General features: G+C 39.0%; 1 protein-coding gene across 1 annotated transcript in view; it reads left to right on the forward strand.

Annotated features, from left to right (window-relative positions):
* LOC117727517 (hepatocyte nuclear factor 3-beta-like) overlaps positions 1-1,548 on the forward strand; it is a 2,713-nt gene extending 1,165 nt beyond the window's left edge. The window contains exon 2 of the mRNA XM_034527875.1: positions 355-1,548. Within this exon, the coding sequence (XP_034383766.1) occupies positions 355-1,548 (1,194 nt within the window). The remainder of the gene's footprint in view (positions 1-354) is intronic.
* The last annotated feature ends 19,896 nt before the right edge of the window (positions 1,549-21,444 follow it).

The following is a 21,444-nucleotide window of genomic DNA, read 5'->3' on the forward strand; positions in this document are numbered from 1 at the left end:
ATGGATCAGTGTCCTGAAATTAATGTGCCTTCAATTAATATATATATGAGTGGTTGTTGTGATTAACAAATAACTCGATTTAAAAAACAAACAACAACAACAACAACAACCTAAAGTTACAGCTTCTTAAATGACAGACATAAAATAAGAAACTTTATAATCTGTGGGTGTTAGGCCTTCAGTTTGGCTTCAGAACAAACAATCGAATAATCACCAGATTAATCGATAACAATGATTATTGTTAGCAGAACAATATGAAATGTGAAATATTATTTTAAATAAAATTAAGCCTATTTAATGAATTAAATGTATTAATAAACGCCCCTATTAATAACGTGTTTCTCTGTGTTTCAGTGTTACACCGGAAACATGAACTCCGGTTTGCCCATGAACTCAATGAGCGGCTACATGAGCGCGCCTGGCATGACCGGCACCGGCCACATGAACGCGCATTACGTGAACCCGGTGGGGGTCAACCACTCCTCGATGCCCGTCGGGGTGTCGCAGAGCCCCGGGGCGATGGTGCAGGCCGGGGTCGGTATGACGGGCCTGCCGCCGAGCATGAGCTCCATGAGCCCGCCGCCGCCGTACGGGAGCGTGCCGGTGATGAGCCCGGTGTACGGGCAGGCCTGCGGCATCCGATCCCGGGAGCCCAAACCGTACCGGCGGAGCTACACGCACGCCAAGCCGCCGTACTCGTACATCTCCCTGATCACCATGGCCATCCAGCAGTCCGGCAGCAAGATGCTCACGTTGAACGAGCTCTACCAGTGGATCACCGACCTGTTCCCGTTCTACCGGCAGAACCAGCAGCGCTGGCAGAACTCCATCCGGCACTCGCTCTCCTTCAACGACTGCTTCATCAAGGTGCCGCGCCTACCGGACAAACCGGGGAAGGGCTCCTTCTGGGCGCTGCACCCGGACTCCGGGAACATGTTCGAGAACGGCTGCTACCTCCGGCGGCAGAAGCGCTTCAAGTCCGGGAGAGCCTCCGGCGCAGGTGGGAAGGAGGCGGCGGCGGCGGGGGGGAAGTCGGGCTCGGAGGGCGGCTCGGTCACCACCGCCAGCAGCGGCGGCAGCACCCGCTCCGACTCCCCGCACTCCTCCTCCTCCTCGTCCTCCTCCTCCTCCGACTCCCCGGCCTCAGACGCGAAAGGCACCGGGGTCGACCTCAAAGCGCACCGGGGAGAACTGTTGCCCTCCAGCCCCGTGCGCGTGCCCTCCCCGCTCGCGCACAGCCAGCACCTGTTCTCCCACCCCCACCACCACCACCACCACCACCACCACCCGCTGCTGCTGCACGAGGCCGCGCACCTGAAGCCGGACCACTACCACCACCCCCACTACTCCTTCAACCACCCGTTCTCCATCAACAACCTCATGTCCGAGCCGCAGCACCACAGACTGGAGCCCGTGGTGCAGTACGGAGGCTACGGCTGCCCGGTGTCCGGGGCGCTGGCGGCGGCCAAAGGCGGCCTGGATCCCGGGCACGCCGACTCCAACTACTACCGCGGCGTGTACAGCAGCAGGCCGCTCATGAACTCCTGAGCAGCGGCGAGGATTTGTACATTTGTGAATGTGAGAAAAAAAAAAAAGCCCTAAAACTGCAGGATTTGTGAGTTTGTATTTGTGCAACAGATAAAAAAAAAACTTTATATGAAAAGTCTTTTTTTTAATGTTTTACTTAACTTAATCTTAATTCTTCACAAACGTCTGTAATAGTATACATATTGATTTAAATAAGATAAAGTCAGGTTTATGTTAACATGCATATCCACATTAAACGGTTTAATTATCAGCTGCAGGGTCACAGACATGAAAGCATCAGATAACAACAAGGCAACACACACACACACACACACACACACACAGTGAGACAACAACACACACACACAGTGAGACAACAACACACACACACACAGTGAGACAACAACACACACACACACACACACACAGTGAGACAACAACACACACACACACACAGTGAGACAACAATACACACACACACACACACACAGTGAGACAACAACACACACACACACACAGTGAGACAACAACACACACACACACACAGTGAGACAACAATACACACACACACACACACACACACACACAGTGAGACAACAACACACACACACAGTGAGACAACAACACACACACACACACACACACAGTGAGACAACCACACACACACACACACACACACACACACACGGTGAGACAACAACACACACACACACAGTGAGACAACAACACACACACACACACAGTGAGACAACAACACACACACTCTGCAGGTCAACGTCGGGCTCTGAAACCACATTAACACCAACACACACGATGATAACAGGCTGACGGGGCAGGAAGCTCCTCTATCAGCATCTTCAAAGGAAACTCTGCAGCCTTTAAACTAAATGTATAATTCTCTTCTGTATATTCAGAGTTTTAGTATTTCTTACCGCTATAAAAAGGGAATGATGGACACACGTTACATAAGAAATACATTCCAAATAAAAACTACAAAAGTACAACATTAGTCTGTCTTGATATTTGATACACAGACGACCAAAAGAAAACAAACAGCAACTATTTAGAATCGCCAATAATTAAACTTTGACTTGAAACCCAAATATAAATAAAACTGTCTGCGAATCTGCAGATCATCATCTCGATCCACCGTTTCATCTTTGAGATGGAAGAAGTACTCAATCTTAAATACAATATAGCCCCCAAAAAATACTCCATTACAACAAGTCCTGCATTCAAAAAGTACAGAAGTATTATCAACAAAATATACTTAAAGTATGAAAAGTAAAAGTACTAATTTAGTAGAAAGTTTTGACAGAATATCGTGTGAGCATTATTTTTAATGTATCGTACGATTGGAGCCAGTTTTGGTATTTGTGTATTATTATATTATTATTACTAGTAGTACTGCATCATATCATGAAATCATATTAAAAATACAAACTATAAGTGATAAAGTGAAGTAAAACGTACCACATCTCTTTATGAAATGTAGTTGAGTAAAAGAAAGTAACATAAAAATACGTAATAAGTACAGTATTTAAATATATAGTGAGTAACATTCCAACACGGACTCGTACTGCTCGTCCCAAACTCACATTTAATAAGTTTTTTAATGATTTAAAATTAAGAGAAAAATCGTCACGTTTGAGAAATTAGAGAAAGTTCTGAGATTTAAAGCGATCGATCGATTGGAAAACAAAAATAACTCCATGATTTCTGTTATTATTGATCAACTAATAATTATTCCTCAATGTGCTCAATGTACCAAATGCTTAATAATCAATCAAAGAGAATAATCTGCATATCGGTCATCAATGAAGACGAGTCAGGCCTCGATACATTGAGTGAGGTTGTATCGTAGGATTTCACTCGGTGTCCCCGGGTAGAACCACATACATTATACTTCCTCTTTGAAGTAGCACTGAATACTTATATTGAGATTTTAAAAAAAACATAATTATTTCACACAGTTGTGGACTTTTCTTTAATCCACTGGAGTAAAATAAAGAAAGTTTGGTTATCTGATTAAAAAAAACTGTCCAGGCGGCTTTTTAATTATAAATATCTCAACAACGATCCAACAGATTGCCATGAAAGCGTGTTCAGACATTCATGTTCCCCAGAGGATGAATCATATTAACTCTGGGGACCCCTCACTTCTCCTATAGCGCCACCAGCTGGTCAAAACCTCCTCTCATCATGTGAAAATATCTCAACATTTACATAATTGATGGTCACAACATTTTGCACAGATGTTCATGTTCCCCAGAGGATGAACCCCACTGACTGGTGATCCCCTGGCTTCTCCTATAGCGCCACCAGCTGGTCAAAACCTCCTCTCATCATATAAAAGTATCTCAACATTTTCTTGATTGATTGGCACAACATGTTGCACAGACGTTCATGTTCCCCAGAGGATGGATCCTAAAGCCTTAACAAGCATACCAGGCTTTGCTGCGTGATTAAAGTGGGAGCTTGCGGAACAAGCACCTTTTAGTTTGAAAATATGTTTGACAATTCAGAGAAGGTGAGAAGAAATAATATATATTTTCATGTTTATTAATATTTTCATGCTGTTTTTGTCAACAAACCTCCATCCCTGTGGGGAAATGTTGGAAGACATTTTTGACATATGCGTCAATAACCGACTAATAAGCAATATTGATACTGGAACTCGATTATTTTAGATTCATATTTTTAAAAAGCTTCTTTTTTTATAAGCTAATTTTTCTTTAGTATATATATATATATATTTTTTTTTTTCTTCAACATATATATATATATATATATATATATATGTTAAAGAAAAAATAAATAAATAAATATATATATATATGTATATATATATATATATATATATATATATATTTCTTTAACATATATATAGAAAAAATCAAAAGTCTTAAGCGATGGATTTGGAACATTTTACAGTATAAAAGTCTCCTTCTCTCTGGTGCTGTGTTTCCTCCCATTTGGAGAGTCTATATTATTAATTATAATAATATTCCAATAGTTTTTGATGTAAGTTTCTGTCACACGACTTCACAATTGATGTCATTTTCAGCTTTAGGCCTAAAATCCTGCAGCCTCACACACACACACACCTCAAAAAAACTAAAACTCATATCTTTCAGCTTTAAACTGATATACAGTAAGTTTCCATCTTCGTGCATAAGAGATAAAATACTCCTTTATCGATGTGAAGAAACGTGGCCGCAGCACGAGGAACAAGAAACAAGTGAGGAAAGACGTAAAGACAGAGAAACCAGAACAATGGAGGAGAACAATGGAGGAGAACAATGGAGGAGAACAATGACACAACGTCTTCTACACACCAGGAGAACGTTTCATGATCGTCGTCACCGGCTGACACCAACACATGGTTAACCTGGAGGGGGGGGGGGGGGGGGGGGCTGACACCAACACATAGTTAACCTGGAGGGGGGGGGGGGGGGGGGGGCTGACACCAACACATAGTTAACCTGGAGGGGGGGGGGGGCGGGGGCTGACACCAACACATAGTTAACCTGGAGGGGGGGGGGGGGGGGGGGCTGACACCAACACATAGTTAACCTGGAGGGGGGGGGGGGGGGGGGGGCTGACACCAACACATAGTTAACCTGGACGGGGGGGGGGGGGGGGGGCTGACACCAACACATAGTTAACCTGGACGGGGGGGCGGGGGCTGACACCAACACATAGTTAACCTGGAGGAGGGGGGGGGGGGGGGGGGGGCTGACACCAACACATAGTTAACCTGGACGGGGGGGCGGGGGCTGACACCAACACATAGTTAACCTGGAGGAGGGGGGGGGGGGGGCTGACACCAACACATAGTTAACCTGGAGGGGGGGGGGGGGGGGGGGCTGACACCAACACATAGTTAACCTGGACGGGGGGGGGGGGGGGGCTGACACCAACACATAGTTAACCTGGAGGAGGGGGGGGGGGGGGGGGGCTGACACCAACACATAGTTAACCTGGACGGGGGGGGGGGGCTGACACCAACACATAGTTAACCTGGAGGGGGGGGGGGGGGGGGGGGGGGGGCTGACACCACGCCTCCCAACCCACTCATCGTAAAGCTACTGCCTCTTAACTGGGGGGGGGGGGGAGGGGTGGGGGGGGGGAGGTCTGCAGACTCAACCGGTTGTCCATTAACTCGTGTGGACGGACGTTTGGGGAGAAGGACGTCGCCGCTGGAGGAAGTACTCTGATCTTTTACTGGAAGTAGAAGTATCACAGTGGAGAGGTACTCTGATCTTTTACTGGAAGTAGAAGTATCACAGTGGAGAGGTACTCTGATCTTTTACTGGAAGTAGAAGTATCACAGTGGAGAGGTACTCTGATCTTTTACTGGAAGTAGAAGTATCACAGTGGAGAGGTACTCTGATCTTTTACTGGAAGTAGAAGTATCACAGTGGAGAGGTACTCTGATCTTTTACTGGAAGTAGAAGTATCACAGTGGAGAGGTACTCTGATCTTTTACTTTAGTGGAAGTAGAAGTATCACGGTGGAGAGGTACTCTGATCTTTTACTGGAAGTAGAAGTATCACAGTGGAGAGGTACTCTGATCTTTTACTTTAGTGGAAGTAGAAGTATCACAGTGGAGAGGTACTCTGATCTTTTACTGGAAGTAGAAGTATCACAGTGGAGAGGTACTCTGATCTTTTACTTTAGTGGAAGTAGAAGTATCACGGTGGAGAGGTACTCTGATCTTTTACTTTAGTGGAAGTAGAAGTATCACGGTGGAGAGGTACTCTGATCTTTTACTTTAGTGGAAGTAGAAGTATCACGGTGGAGAGGTACTCTGATCTTTTACTTTAGTGGAAGTAGAAGTATCACGGTGGAGAGGTACTCTGATCTTTTACTTTAGTGGAAGTAGAAGTATCACAGTGGAGAGGTACTCTGATCTTTTACTGGAAGTAGAAGTATCACAGTGGAGAGGTACTCTGATCTTTTACTGGAAGTAGAAGTATCACAGTGGAGAGGTACTCTGATCTTTTACTGGAAGTAGAAGTATCACAGTGGAGAGGTACTCTGATCTTTTACTGGAAGTAGAAGTATCACAGTGGAGAGGTACTCTGATCTTTTACTGGAAGGAGAAGTATCACAGTGGAGAGGTACTCTGATCTTTTACTGGAAGTAGAAGTATCACAGTGGAGAGGTACTCTGATCTTTTACTTTAGTGGAAGTAGAAGTATCACGGTGGAGAGGTACTCTGATCTTTTACTGGAAGTAGAAGTATCACAGTGGAGAGGTACTCTGATCTTTTACTTTAGTGGAAGTAGAAGTATCACAGTGGAGAGGTACTCTGATCTTTTACTGGAAGTAGAAGTATCACAGTGGAGAGGTACTCTGATCTTTTACTTTAGTGGAAGTAGAAGTATCACGGTGGAGAGGTACTCTGATCTTTTACTTTAGTGGAAGTAGAAGTATCACGGTGGAGAGGTACTCTGATCTTTTACTTTAGTGGAAGTAGAAGTATCACGGTGGAGAGGTACTCTGATCTTTTACTTTAGTGGAAGTAGAAGTATCACGGTGGAGAGGTACTCTGATCTTTTACTTTAGTGGAAGTAGAAGTATCACAGTGGAGAGGTACTCTGATCTTTTACTTTAGTGGAAGTAGAAGTATCACAGTGGAGAGGTACTCTGATCTTTTACTTCAGTGGAAGTAGAAGTATCACAGTGGAGAGGTACTCTGATCTTTTACTTCAGTGGAAGTAGAAGTATCACGGTGGAGAGGTACTCTGATCTTTTACTTTAGTGGAAGTAGAAGTATCACAGTGGAGAGGTACTCTGATCTTTTACTTCAGTGGAAGTAGAAGTATCACGGTGGAGAGGTACTCTGATCTTTTACTTCAGTGGAAGTAGAAGTATCACAAGTAGAAGGACTCGTTGTATCAGGACATAACTCGTAGTAAAGTACACAAATGTTAGCATTACAATTAAAGGTACTTAAAGTATCACAAGTAAAAGTACTTATTAAGCAGAACATGTTGTACTGTTACAAACATTCCTGTGTTATTTTTCTTAATTGAGTAAAAGTACAAAACTAATACTTAGTTATTAGGAATTGTGAGTTTAATAAATATGATGAAATACTTAGTTAGGTTTAATAAATATGATGAAATACTTAGTTAGGTTTAATAAAGATGATGAAATACTTAGTTAGGTTTAAAAAAGATGATGAAATACTTAGTCAGGTTTAAAAAAGATGATGAAATACTTAGTCAGGTTTAATAAAGATGAAGAAATACTTAGTCAGGTTTAATAAAGATGATGAAATACTTAGTCAGGTTTAATAAAGATGATTAAATACTTAGTCAGGTTTAAAAAAGATGATGAAATACTTAGTCAGGTTTAATAAAGATGAAGAAATACTTAGTCAGGTTTAATAAAGATGATGAAATACTTAGTCAGGTTTAATAAAGATGATGAAATACCGAGTTATGTTTAATAAAGATGATGAAATACTTAGGTTTAATAAATATGATGAAATACTTAGTCAGGTTTAATAAAGATGATGAAATACTTAGTCAGGTTTAATAAAGATGATTAAATACTTAGTTAGGTTTAATAAAGATGATTAAATACTTAGTTAGGTTTAATAAAGATGATGAAATACTTAGTCAGGTTTAATAAAGATGATTAAATACTTAGTTAGGTTTAATAAAGATGATGAAATACTTAGTTAGGTTTAATAAATATGATGAAATACTTAGTCAGGTTTAATAAAGATGATGAAATACTTAGTCAGGTTTAATAAAGATGATTAAATACTTAGTTAGGTTTAATAAAGATGATTAAATACTTAGTTAGGTTTAATAAAGATGATGAAATACTTAGTCAGGTTCAATAAAGATGGTGAAATACTGAGTTATGTTTAATAAAGATGATGAAATACTTAGTTATCTTTAATAAAGATGATGAAATACTTAGTCAGGTTTAATAAAGATGAAGAAATACTTAGTCAGGTTTAATAAAGATGATGAAATACTTAGTCGGGTTTAATAAAGATGATGAAATACCGAGTTATGTTTAATAAAGATGATGAAATACTTAGTTAGGTTTAATAAATATGATGAAATACTTAGTCAGGTTTAATAAAGATGATGAAATACTTAGTCAGGTTTAATAAAGATGATTAAATACTTAGTTAGGTTTAATAAAGATGATTAAATACTTAGTCAGGTTTAATAAAGATGATGAAATACTTAGTCAGGTTTAATAAAGATGATTAAATACTTAGTTAGGTTTAATAAAGATGATTAAATACTTAGTTAGGTTTAATAAAGATGATGAAATACTTAGTCAGGTTCAATAAAGATGGTGAAATACTGAGTTATGTTTAATAAAGATGATGAAATACTTAGTTATCTTTAATAAAGATGATGGAATACTTAGTTATCTTTAATAAAGATGATGGAATCTTTAATAAACCTAACTCAGTAGTTTCCTTTGAAGACATACGTTTATTGTAATAAGATCATATTATGTAACAGCGGAGATTGATGGCACACAAAAGTTAGAATTTATCTTTCTTGACGTCCTTCATCGTTCATCTTGATCTGTTGTCGGGTTTATTTTTTTAACCCCGAGACCGAGATTAAATTACTTCATTTTTTCAGAAAATTTGACAACATAGCAATTTATTTGTCAGCGCTCTCTAGTGGACAAATTCTAAAAGACCGTAGAACTATTTAGGTATTCTTATTTTTTTCTAGATAATTGTTACTTATTAGTCGACATATATACAGCGATATCGATAACTCTGCAATAAGTTAATAAGCACTAAACACAGAAGAGCTGAGGCTAATGGGAATGTTGATGTTATTTGATCATAAAAGGGATGAAATGTCACCAAAGTTCTTAGGGTTCACCCTCAGGGGAACATGAACGTTTGTACTGAATAACATGGCAATGCAACCAATGGAAGACATTTCCCTCAAAACTGTACATGTGAACCTCACGGTGGCGCTAGAAGAAAAGTCAGTGGATCACCAACGTCTGAGGGGTTCGTCCTCTGGGGAACATGAACATTTGTAGTGAATAACATGGCGTTCCAACCAATAGCCTCGAAGAAATTTCACTTTAAAACTGTAAATGTCAACCTCACGGTGGCGCTAGAGGGAGAGTCCTCTGGGGAACATGACATGGACCTCACAGTAAATGGATAGCTTGGATCGAAAAACATACTGAACTCAACGTGAACGTCTGTGTAGCTTCAGTGCGGAACGGGAAAGATGGCGAATGCATAGAGAAACGTTTCCAGGAACAAAAGGCTCAGATCGGCGTGGAGGTGTGAGCGGTTCCTCAGCCGGCCGCCGCCTCGCTGAGCCACTCTGTTTGCTCACGAAAGCAATCAGCCCGTTATGAATAATAATGGCGTTTTTCTGAGGGAGGGCTGCATGCCGAGCGACTCGAGGTCAGAGCTTAGCCAGCGATGCCGTGTTTGGACAAGGAGCGTTTACCACACATACACACACACATGCATACATATGAGGGATGTCCTCACTTCAGCTCTGCATGCGGCATTATGCCGACGGTTCGAACCCTCCGGCAGATGAAAAAACATAGAAGTCAAACAGCCGTCTGACGAATATCGGCATTTCGTGATTGCCGAATATTAAGCTAATTTTCTTAAGTTGGTATGTGTTTTTTTTTTACGAGTTGTATGAATATTCGAAGAGGTTTTTAAATAATGTAATTTCCACTTTTTGTTTTGTTCTGTCGGTCAATATGATGACGAACTTTTTTGCAGACATTCATTGTCCTCGTCGGAGGACTCCATTGGACTTTGGCAACGCCCAACACACACACACACACACACACACACACACACACACACACACACACACACACACACACACACACACACACACACACACACACACACTCCAATCACCTCCGGAAAATAAACACCAAAATCCAGTTCTGCACTCGGAGGTGAACGATAACACGCCAAATATTTGAATATTGATAACTTTGTTCATGTCAACATGCTCTCAAGAAGCATCTGTGGTCATCCACTGACCAGAGGAACATGTCCATGTATTGTTTTATGGAGGTCAACTTATATTATATATTTGTTACAAATGGTCTTTGAAATAAGAAAATATGAAAATAATAAATATATATATGTGTATACATGTACACATATATACACATATATGTGCATTCATACATATACATACACACACATATATGTATATATGTGTACATACATATATACATATATATATATACATATAAATGTATATATACACGCACACACACACAGGTATGCACATGTATATGAATATATATGAGTATATATACTTATATACGAATATATACTTATATACGTGTATATACATATGAATATATATGAGTATACAGTATGTATATACACATATATATATATATATATGTATATACATACACATATAGATATATATGAGTATATGTATGTATACTTATATACGTATATATATACATATACTCATATATACTGATATATGTATATATACACTAATATACGTATATATATATACATAAATATGAATATAAATGAGTATACGTATGTATATATATACTTATATACGTATATATGAATATATGTATATATATATACTTATATATACTTGTATATATACACTTATATACGTATATATATACATAAATATGAATATAAATGAGTATACGTATGTATATATATACTTATATACGTATATATGAATATATGTATATATATATACTTGTATATATACACTTATATACGTATATATATACATATATATGAATATAAATGAGTATATGTATGTATATATATACTTATATACGTATATATGAATATATGTATATATATATACTTATATATACTTGTATATATACACTTATATACGTATATATATACATATATATGAATATAAATGAGTATACGTATGTATATATATACTTATATACGTATATATGAATATATGTATATATATATACTTATATATACTTGTATATATACACTTATATACGTATATATATACATAAATATGAATATAAATGAGTATACGTATATATATATATATACTTATATACGTATATATATGAATATATGTATATATATATACTTATATATACTTGTATATATACACTTATATACGTATATATATACATAAATATGAATATAAATGAGTATACGTATGTATATATATACTTATATACGTATATATGAATATATGTATATATATATACTTGTATATATACACTTATATACGTATATATATACATATATATGAATATAAATGAGTATACGTATGTATATATATACTTATATACGTATATATGAATATATGTATATATATATATACTTGTATATATACACTTATATACGTATATATATACATATATATGAATATAAATGAGTATATGTATGTATATATATACTTATATACGTATATATGAATATATGTATATATATACTTGTATATAAGTGTATATATGGGAACAGCCTCCCGAGCTGTGACTCCGTATTGCCTGCTGAGTCTCTTTGCCTTCCTCCCTCCTCAGAGCCTCTCCTGCTGCTGTCAGAGCATGTGTACACTGAGCAAACCTCCACATGCCGATGGACCACCTTACGCATATTTGCGCTCGGCTTTATCAGACTCTCCGTTTGGTTTCCCCGTTCCAATTCATGCAGAAAGAGGGAAAAATAAAAACCGACTGGGTGGAAAAACACCCAAAAAAACCCATCTATTTATTTGTTTTATTTAAGGATGTCTGAGGTGACGGGTCATGTGATTTGGGGAGCAATCAGAAGGCAGGAAATTTGATTTGAAATGAGTGTATGACACCGTCATCTTCCTACAAACACGATTTTGACCAACAACACATCTATTTTGACGGTGCTCTTCTTTTTAAGTTGTCGTTTCCTTCTGGTGAGGAGCCTCTACTTCTGTTTTGTTATGCTGCAGCCCGTTGGTTTGTGGACGTTTTGAACAGGAAGTGACCATATCTGACCTAGAGGCGCCGTATACGTCTCTGGTGTCGACCTGTCAATCACCTTGTAGCCCCGCCCTAAAGCATCCTCTGTTTTATGGTCTGTTTGACTCTAAATGACCATAATTTACTAAATGAACATCACGCTGTATTGAAGAAGACTTGAAACTAGAGATTGAGACCAAAAACTAATGTTTACAATGTTTACTGAGGGAATACATCAAGAGAAGTAGAGTCATTTATATAGACTTCTATACAACCAGAGGAGTCACCCCCTGGTGGTCAGGAGAGAGAATGCAACTTTAACATATGAATCGTAGACTTCTATACAACCAGAGGAGTCGCCCCCTGGTAGTCAGGAGAGAGAATGCAGCTTTAACACAAGAAGCGTAGACTTCTATACAACCAGAGGAGTCGCCCCCTGGTGGTCAGTAGAGTGAATGCAGCTTTAACACATGAAGCGTAGACTTCTATACAACCAGAGGAGTCGCCCCCTGGTGGTCAGGAGAGAGAATGCAACTTTAACACATGAATCGTAGACTTCTATACAACCAGAGGAGTCGCCCCCTGGTGGTCAGGAGAGAGAATGCAGCTTTAACACAAGAAGCATAGACTTCTATACAACCAGAGGAGTCGCCCCCTGGTGGTCAGGAGAGAGAATGCAGCTTTAACACATGAAGCATAGACTTCTATACAACCAGAGGAGTCGCCCCTGGTGGTCAGTAGAGAGAATGCAGCTTTACACATGAAGCATTGACTTCTATACAACCAGAGGAGTCGCCCCCTGGTGGTCAGGAGAGAGAATGCAGCTTTAACACATGAAGCATATACTTCTATACAACCAGAGGAGTCGCCCCCTGGTGGTCAGGAGAGAGAATGCAGCTTCAACAGATGAAGCATAGACTTCTATACAACCAGAAGAGTCGCCCCCTGGTGGTCAGTAGAGAGAATGCAACTTCACCACATGAAGCGTAGACTTCTATACAACCAGAGGAGTCAGATTACAGATTGTAAAGCCCTCTGAGGCAAATTTGTAATTTGTGATATTGGGCTATACAAAATAAACTGAATTGAATTGAATTGAATTGAGTCGCCCCCTGGTGGTCAGGAGAGAGAATGCAGCTTTAACACATGAATCATAGACTTCTATACAACCAGAGGAGTCGCCCCCTGGTGGTCAGGAGAGAGAATGCAGCTTCAACAGATGAAGCATAGACTTCTATACAACCAGAGGAGTCGCCCCCTGGTGGTCAGGAGAGAGAATGCAGCTTTAACACAAGAAGCGTAGACTTCTATACAACCAGAGGAGTCGCCCCCTGGTGGTCAGGAGAGAGAATGCAGCTTTAAGACATGAAGCATATACTTCTATACAACCAAAGGAGTCGCCCCCTGGTGGTCAGGAGAGAGAATGCAGCTTTAACACATGAAGCATAGACTTCTATACAACCAGAGGAGTCGCCCCTGGTGGTCAGTAGAGAGAATGCAGCTTTACACATGAAGCATTTTCTTCTATACAACCAGAGGAGTCGCCCCCTGGTGGTCAGGAGAGAGAATGCAGCTTTAACACATGAAGCATATACTTCTATACAACCAGAGGAGTCGCCCCCTGGTGGTCAGGAGAGAGAATGCAGCTTCAACAGATGAAGCATAGACTTCTATACAACCAGAAGAGTCGCCCCCTGGTGGTCAGTAGAGAGAATGCAACTTCACCACATGAAGTGTAGACTTCTATACAACCAGAGGAGTCAGATTACAGATTGTAAAGCCCTCTGAGGCAAATTTGTAATTTGTGATATTGGGCTATACAAAATAAACTGAATTGAATTGAATTGAATTGAGTCGCCCCCTGGTGGTCAGGAGAGAGAATGCAGCTTTAACACATGAATCATAGACTTCTATACAACCAGAGGAGTCGCCCCCTGGTGGTCAGGAGAGAGAATGCAGCTTCAACAGATGAAGCATAGACTTCTATACAACCAGAGGAGTCGCCCCCTGGTGGTCAGGAGAGAGAATGCAGCGTTAACACATGAAGCATAGACTTCTATACAACCCCTAGTTTATTGTCCCATTCAGCTTCCCGTAGTGAGGAACTGTCCAAACATTTACTGGGGCGGGAGAATCAATGCTAAATGGGCACATTTCAAACTATCGTACAAAAGGATTACAACTCAAATATTTTTTGGAAGCAAATCTTTGACATGAAAAATAAATAATAAGTGTTAAAACGAACCTTCATAACTGTGACAGCACATCCCTCTTAATTACGTCTCCCATCAAATGGAAGTTTGATATCAGCCTTGCCCTTCAAAGTCCAACATCAATCGCCCCCTAGTCTCCAGGAAGTGTGTTCTGTGTGCGTGTGTGTGTGTGTTCTGTGTGCGTGTGTGTGTGTGTTCTGTGTGCGTGTGTGTGTGTGTTCTGTGTGCGTGTGTGTGTGTGTTCTGTGTGCGTGTGTGTGCGTGTTCTGTGTGCGTGTGTGTGTGTGTTTTGTGTGTGTGTGTGTGTTGTCCCTGACTTCCAGCCACCTGTGTTTGCTCAGCAGCTTTCCCTCGGGCCGGGCAGAGTGAGCGGCAGCAGCCAGATAACACCAAGGCTGCGTCAGGCTGCAGAAAGGCAGCAGGGTTTTTTTGTTGTTGAATACAGTTAATCATCATCTCTGCTCTGCTTTGTTCTGCGGCTCAACGCCGACGACGAGGATCTGCATTGTTTTGTGTCGGCTTCACGAGTGACACGAGGCCACGAGTCAAAAACCAGAGGCTTTCATGACGATGGTGGTTTCATTTATTGTGGGATTTGACTCCGAGTTATGGAAGCCCCGTTCTGCCATGTGAGGGAAAAAATACAAAGTCATGATTTTGAAATGTGAAGTTACATTTTAAAATAAGTCAAGTCATTATTTTGAGATATTATATCATTATTTAGATAATAAGTCATTATTTTGAGATAGTAAGTCATTATTTTGAGATATTAAATAATTATTTTGATATACTAAGTCATTATTTAGATAATAAGTCATTATTTAGATACTAAGTCATTATTTTGAGATACTAAGTCATTATTTTGAGATATTAAGTAACTATTTAGATACTAAGTCATTATTTAGATACTAAGTCATTATTTTGAGATATTAAGTCATTATTTAGATACTAAGTCATTATTTTGAGATATTAAGTAACTATTTAGATACTAAGTCATTATTTTGAGATATTAAGTAACTATTTAGATACTAAGTAATTATTTTGAGATATTAAGTAACTATTTAGATACTAAGTCATTATTTTGAGATACTAAGTCATTATTTTGAGATATTAAGTAACTATTTAGATACTAAGTCATTATTTTGAGATATTAAGTAACTATTTAGATACTAAGTAATTATTTTGAGATATTAAGTAACTATTTAGATACTAAGTCATTATTTTGAGATACTAAGTCATTATTTTGAGATATTAAGTAACTATTTAGATACTAAGTCATTATTTTGAGATATTAAGTAACTATTTAGATACTAAGTAATTATTTTGAGATATTAAGTAACTATTTAGATACTAAGTCATTATTTTGAGATACTAAGTCATTATTTTGAGATATTAAGTAACTATTTAGATACTAAGTCATTATTTTGAGATACTAAGTCATTATTTTGAGATATTAAGTAACTATTTAGATACTAAGTCATTATTTTGAGATACTAAGTCATTATTTTGAGATATTAAGTAACTATTTAGATACTAAGGCATTATTTTGAGATAGTAAGGCATTATTTTGAGATATTAAGACTAAGAGAAATCGACCTTTTGTTTAAAACTATAGCTTTCAAATAATTGAGTAAACGCTGAGCAGCACGATGACCATGAAGAGTCTTTCTGTCCTCTCTTTGAGCTCAGTGTTTGGTCTCCTCCTCCAGAGCGAACCATGCGTCTCTTTAGCTGCTAGATGCTGCTCTACGTTCACCAGCTGGACTCTGACTGTCCGTCTGCTGTTCAGGTCGTGAACAACGTAAAACGTCTGGTCGATGAATCAAAAACAGAAAAGTTGGGAGTTATAAAACCAAAACAAAGAGGCTAAAATGCTCAAAGCTGAGGGGGAAACAAAAGTCTGGTCATCACGTTCCCCTGTACACATTCTCAATCGATCCATTATCGATATGAAAATATTGATTAGCGCAGCTTTAAAAAGGTCAAAATCGAGTAACTAAATGCTGCTGAGACAAAGACGACTTTGGGTCCTTTGAAAGATTTATTAAAAACGTGAAGGCGCAGTGGAACAAACGAGGACATCTTGTTGATTTCTAACCTCCTCTCTCTTAAATCAGCGGACTTGCTCAACTTTAAAGATCCTCATCTTTTGATCTCAGCGTAATAATGTCTGATTGCTGGTCTCACGGCCGTGGGGCGTCTTTGAAACCGCAGATACTTTATAAAAAAAGAAAAAAATCAGGTCCATCTTAGATAAACAGCAGTTTTCCATTCATGGAGATGTACAATGACGCTTTCTTAAGGTGAAAAGAGCTTAAGCGTCAATCTGGGTGCCTTTCAGGCCTCCAGCCCGGCCACCCACAGAGCTCCGGGGTCTGGGTGTGTGTTTGTTTTTTTGTAGCGGGGATAAAAATTTGGCGGGGCAACGGTCAACTACTGCTAAACGTCAGAGTTATTGGCCCCCCGAATGTCATCTTCACTCTCCCACGTTTGAAGTGGTGGACCCCCCCCCCCCCCCCCCCCCCCCCCCTCCTTTCGGCGGCCATCGGGCTGAACATTTAGCCGCGGCGCCACGCGCTGGACCCGCTAAACTTCACCCACCGCCTCCGCGTCGAAGCGAAGGCCAAATGAAACAAAACCAAAAAAAAACAAGTCCGAAGCCGGTCACCTGACGGTACAGTCCGCAGAGAAAAGGCCTCTAAATGGCACGAAAGCAGTCGTACGCGGTGTGTTGTCTCATAGCTGGCGACGGAAGACGCGCCGCAACAACAAAACAAAACAGGGACGCCTGAGACGGCGCCTCGATTCATGGGAACGCCTCGGCTCGGCCTTTGTGGCGGCTCCTCCACTGAGCAAATACTCCAAACTGTTCATTCCCCCGCCGGCCCTTTCTCTCCTCCGGCACATTGTTTGTGCCCTCGCATTTCATTCAGCCGTGGAGGAGGAGTGGGGGGGTCGGGGGGGGGGGGGAGATTGCTCTCAGAGCCACTGAGCAAACAGTGTGGAGAAAAAAGGAGCCTGCCATCTTTACTCTGTTCCCAGGAGAACTTGCCTTTTTTTTTATTTTTCTTATTTGAGCTCCAAGCTGTCGAGCTGAGCCGAGAGTTTGATGTCAGAAAAGCTGAATTAATTGCTTTAAGCCAAAGGGGCGGGCCACCCATCACCAAACGCTGCCCGAAATGCTTTATGGAGATTATTAAAGCTTTCCCGCTACACAAGGTGTACAAATATCGGCCGGCCGGCAAAAGAGTTCGGCCTTTTATTTATTCGGAATCATTTTTCAAGGAAAAAGGGGGAAAAAAAATAAAATGGCGGATGTTTGTCGCTTTCTGTTTGTCGACAGATTTTTAAGCCTAAAGATTATTTTGGTGTGCGTCCTTCCCTCCAGAGAGAGCTGAGAGGTGCACGAGGAACTGAACACGCCGACGCCAACGTCCGTGGACGCCATTCCACTTCAGGCAGCCATTGATTTCCATTGACTTTAGCATGAAAATCAATATCTTCATTTCAAAGAGTTGCGTCATCCAAATAGCACGCGCTTCAGCTTTAATAGCAACCTTAAAAAGGTGTGTGGGGGAGGGGGGGGGGGGGGGGGGGGGGCTTACTGCACCTTCACAAAAAGGTGGCGTACTCAGATGCCGGGTTAATAAAAGACTCTGCATTGGAATTGAAGCACGCGGCTGATCACTACACTTCCCATAATGCAAAGCGACACAGCGACTGCCAAAAAGGTGTTTGAGTGAACGCTCCAGACGTCAGGTGGACGTTCCCCGGCACACAAAGACCTTCTCCTTTGAACGAATCCCCGCGCCATGTTTCTGACCTCCACTTAACATCCACGAGCGGAGGTCATCGGCTGTAAAGCACGCGGCGGACCGATGAACACATCTGTGCCGCCAGTTATCAGCAGATTAGTGGCTCTTTGTAAACACGGAGCGGGCCGTCAACAAAAACAACAACAACAAAACAACCGAACGAAGCGATGCGAGAGAGGATAAACGTCCTCCGGGGGTTGAATATTAAAAACACGTGTATTAAGTTGGTGTCTCCGTCAAGAGAAGCAAACCAGGTTCTCCTTTCTGACGGATTGACAAGTTTTACAAGAAGAAGACGACTTACTTTTTATTATTATGATTATCTATAAATTAACTGAAACTAAAATATGACAAATTCTTCACTGGAGTCTGTTGATGGTTTTGCATTCTGGTTCTTAAAACTGTATTTTTGAAGACAACGTCTCAAAGTGAGCCGGCTAAACATTGACAATATACACATATTATACATATTATATGTATATATGTGTGTATATACAGGTATATGTATATATCTCTATATATACATATATAGTATATACACATATACATATATATACACACACATATATATATACATACATACATATACATACATACACATATACATATATACATATACACATACATACACATACATACATATACATATATATATATACAATATATATATTAACATATTATGGGTTAATTGTTGGACAAACGTGTGTTGAATTAATCTTAAAAATAACCCACTTTCCTGAGTGTTACAGCCAACAAGTCTTAAGACGTAATTATTAACTCACTATGGATTCATGAAAAGAAAGCAGAATATGAGTCGGGTGGTAATTTTGCATTGCGGCTCTTGAAATATCATTATTCAAGACCATGTTGTCTCACAGCAAGCGGAATAAATCAAATAATTCCCTCAGCGCTCCAAACCAGCCGACTAAATCTTTTTGTAAAAAACCTTATATATATATATATATATATATATATATATATATATATATATATATATATATATATATATATATATATAAAAGTGACCAACAACTGTCCACCGTGCTGAATAAATGTAACATAAATCCACCTCGTTTGCACAGGTTTACAGAAACAATGGCAGAATATGACTGGTGGTATTTTTAATACACGCCTCATGAAAAATCATTATTCAAGACCAAGTTGTCTCGCAGTGAGAATGAAATTACAAATAAACCAAATAACGGCTGAAAAACATCACACTTTAAAGTCAAGATCGCGTTTATTTCGTCACCTTGAATCCTGTTTACTGAGTACATTTATAGAAGTATTAGAAGGTACTTCTGCTTTACTGGAGCATGTTCTGCTTTCTACTTCTCCATAACACCTCAGATTAATGTTGTACTTTTTATTCATAATATTTATGATAAACTGAATGATGAAGTGTTCCTTTATGTGATGATGATGAATGTTTATGATAAACTGAATGATGAAGAGTTCCTTTATGTGATGATGAATGTTTATGATAAACTGAATGATGAAGAGTTCCTTTATGTGATGATGATGAATGTTTATGATAAACTGAATGATGAAGTGTTCCTTTATGTGATGATGAATGTTTATGATAAACTGAATGATGAAGAGTTCCTTTATGTGATGATGATGAATGTTTATGATAAACTGAATGATGAAGAGTTCCTTTATGTGTTGATGAATGTTTATGATAAACTGAATGATGAAGTGTTCCTTTATGTGATGATGAATGTTTATGATAAACTGAATGATGAAGTGTTCCTTTATGTGATGATGAATGTTTATGATAAACTGAATGATGAAGAGTTCCTTTATGTGATGATGATGAATGTTTATGATAAACTGAATGATGAAGTGTTCCTTTATGTGATGATGAATGTTTATGATAAACTGAATGATGAAGTGTTCCTTTATGTGATGATGAATGTTTATGATAAACTGAATGATGAAGAGTTCCTTTATGTGATGATGATGAATGTTTATGATAAACTGAATGATGAAGAGTTCCTTTATGTGATGATGATGAATGTTTATGATAAACTGAATGATGAAGAGTTCCTTTATGTGATGATGATGAATGTTTATGATAAACTGAATGATGAAGAGTTCCTTTATGTGATGATGATGAATGTTTATGATGAACTGAATGATGAAGAGTTCCTTTATGTGTTGATGAATGTTTATGATAAACTGAATGATGAAGTGTTCCTTTATGTGATGATGATGAATGTTTATGATAAACTGAATGATGAAGAGTTCCTTTATGTGTTGATGAATGTTTATGATAAACTGAATGATGAAGAGTTCCTTTATGTGATGATGATGAATGTTTATGATAAACTGAATGATGAAGAGTTCCTTTATGTGATGATGAATGTTTATGATAAACTGGATGATGAAGAGTTCCTTTATGTGATGATGATGATGATGAATGTTTATGATAAACTGAATGATGAAGTGTTCCTTTATGTGATGATGATGAATGTTTATGATAAACTGAATGATGAAGAGTTCCTTTATGTGTTGATGAATGTTTATGATAAACTGAATGATGAAGTGTTCCTTTATGTGATGATGATGAATGTTTATGATAAACTGAATGATGAAGAGTTCCTTTATGTGTTGATGATGAATGTTTATGATAAACTGAATGATGAAGTGTTCCTTTATGTGATGATGATGAATGTTTATGATAAACTGAATGATGAAGAGTTCCTTTATGTGATGATGATGAATGTTTATGATAAACTGAATGATGAAGAGTTCCTTTATGTGATGATGAATGTTTATGATAAACTGAATGATGAAGAGTTCCTTTATGTGATGATGAATGTTTATGATAAACTGAATGATGAAGAGTTCCTTTATGTGATGATGATGAATGTTTATGATAAACTGAATGATGAAGTGTTCCTTTATGTGTTGATGATGCATTC

The sequence above is a fragment of the Cyclopterus lumpus genome, chromosome 24, assembly GCF_009769545.1.
Source record: "Cyclopterus lumpus isolate fCycLum1 chromosome 24, fCycLum1.pri, whole genome shotgun sequence".
Classification (NCBI taxonomy): Eukaryota; Metazoa; Chordata; class Actinopteri; order Perciformes; family Cyclopteridae; genus Cyclopterus; species Cyclopterus lumpus.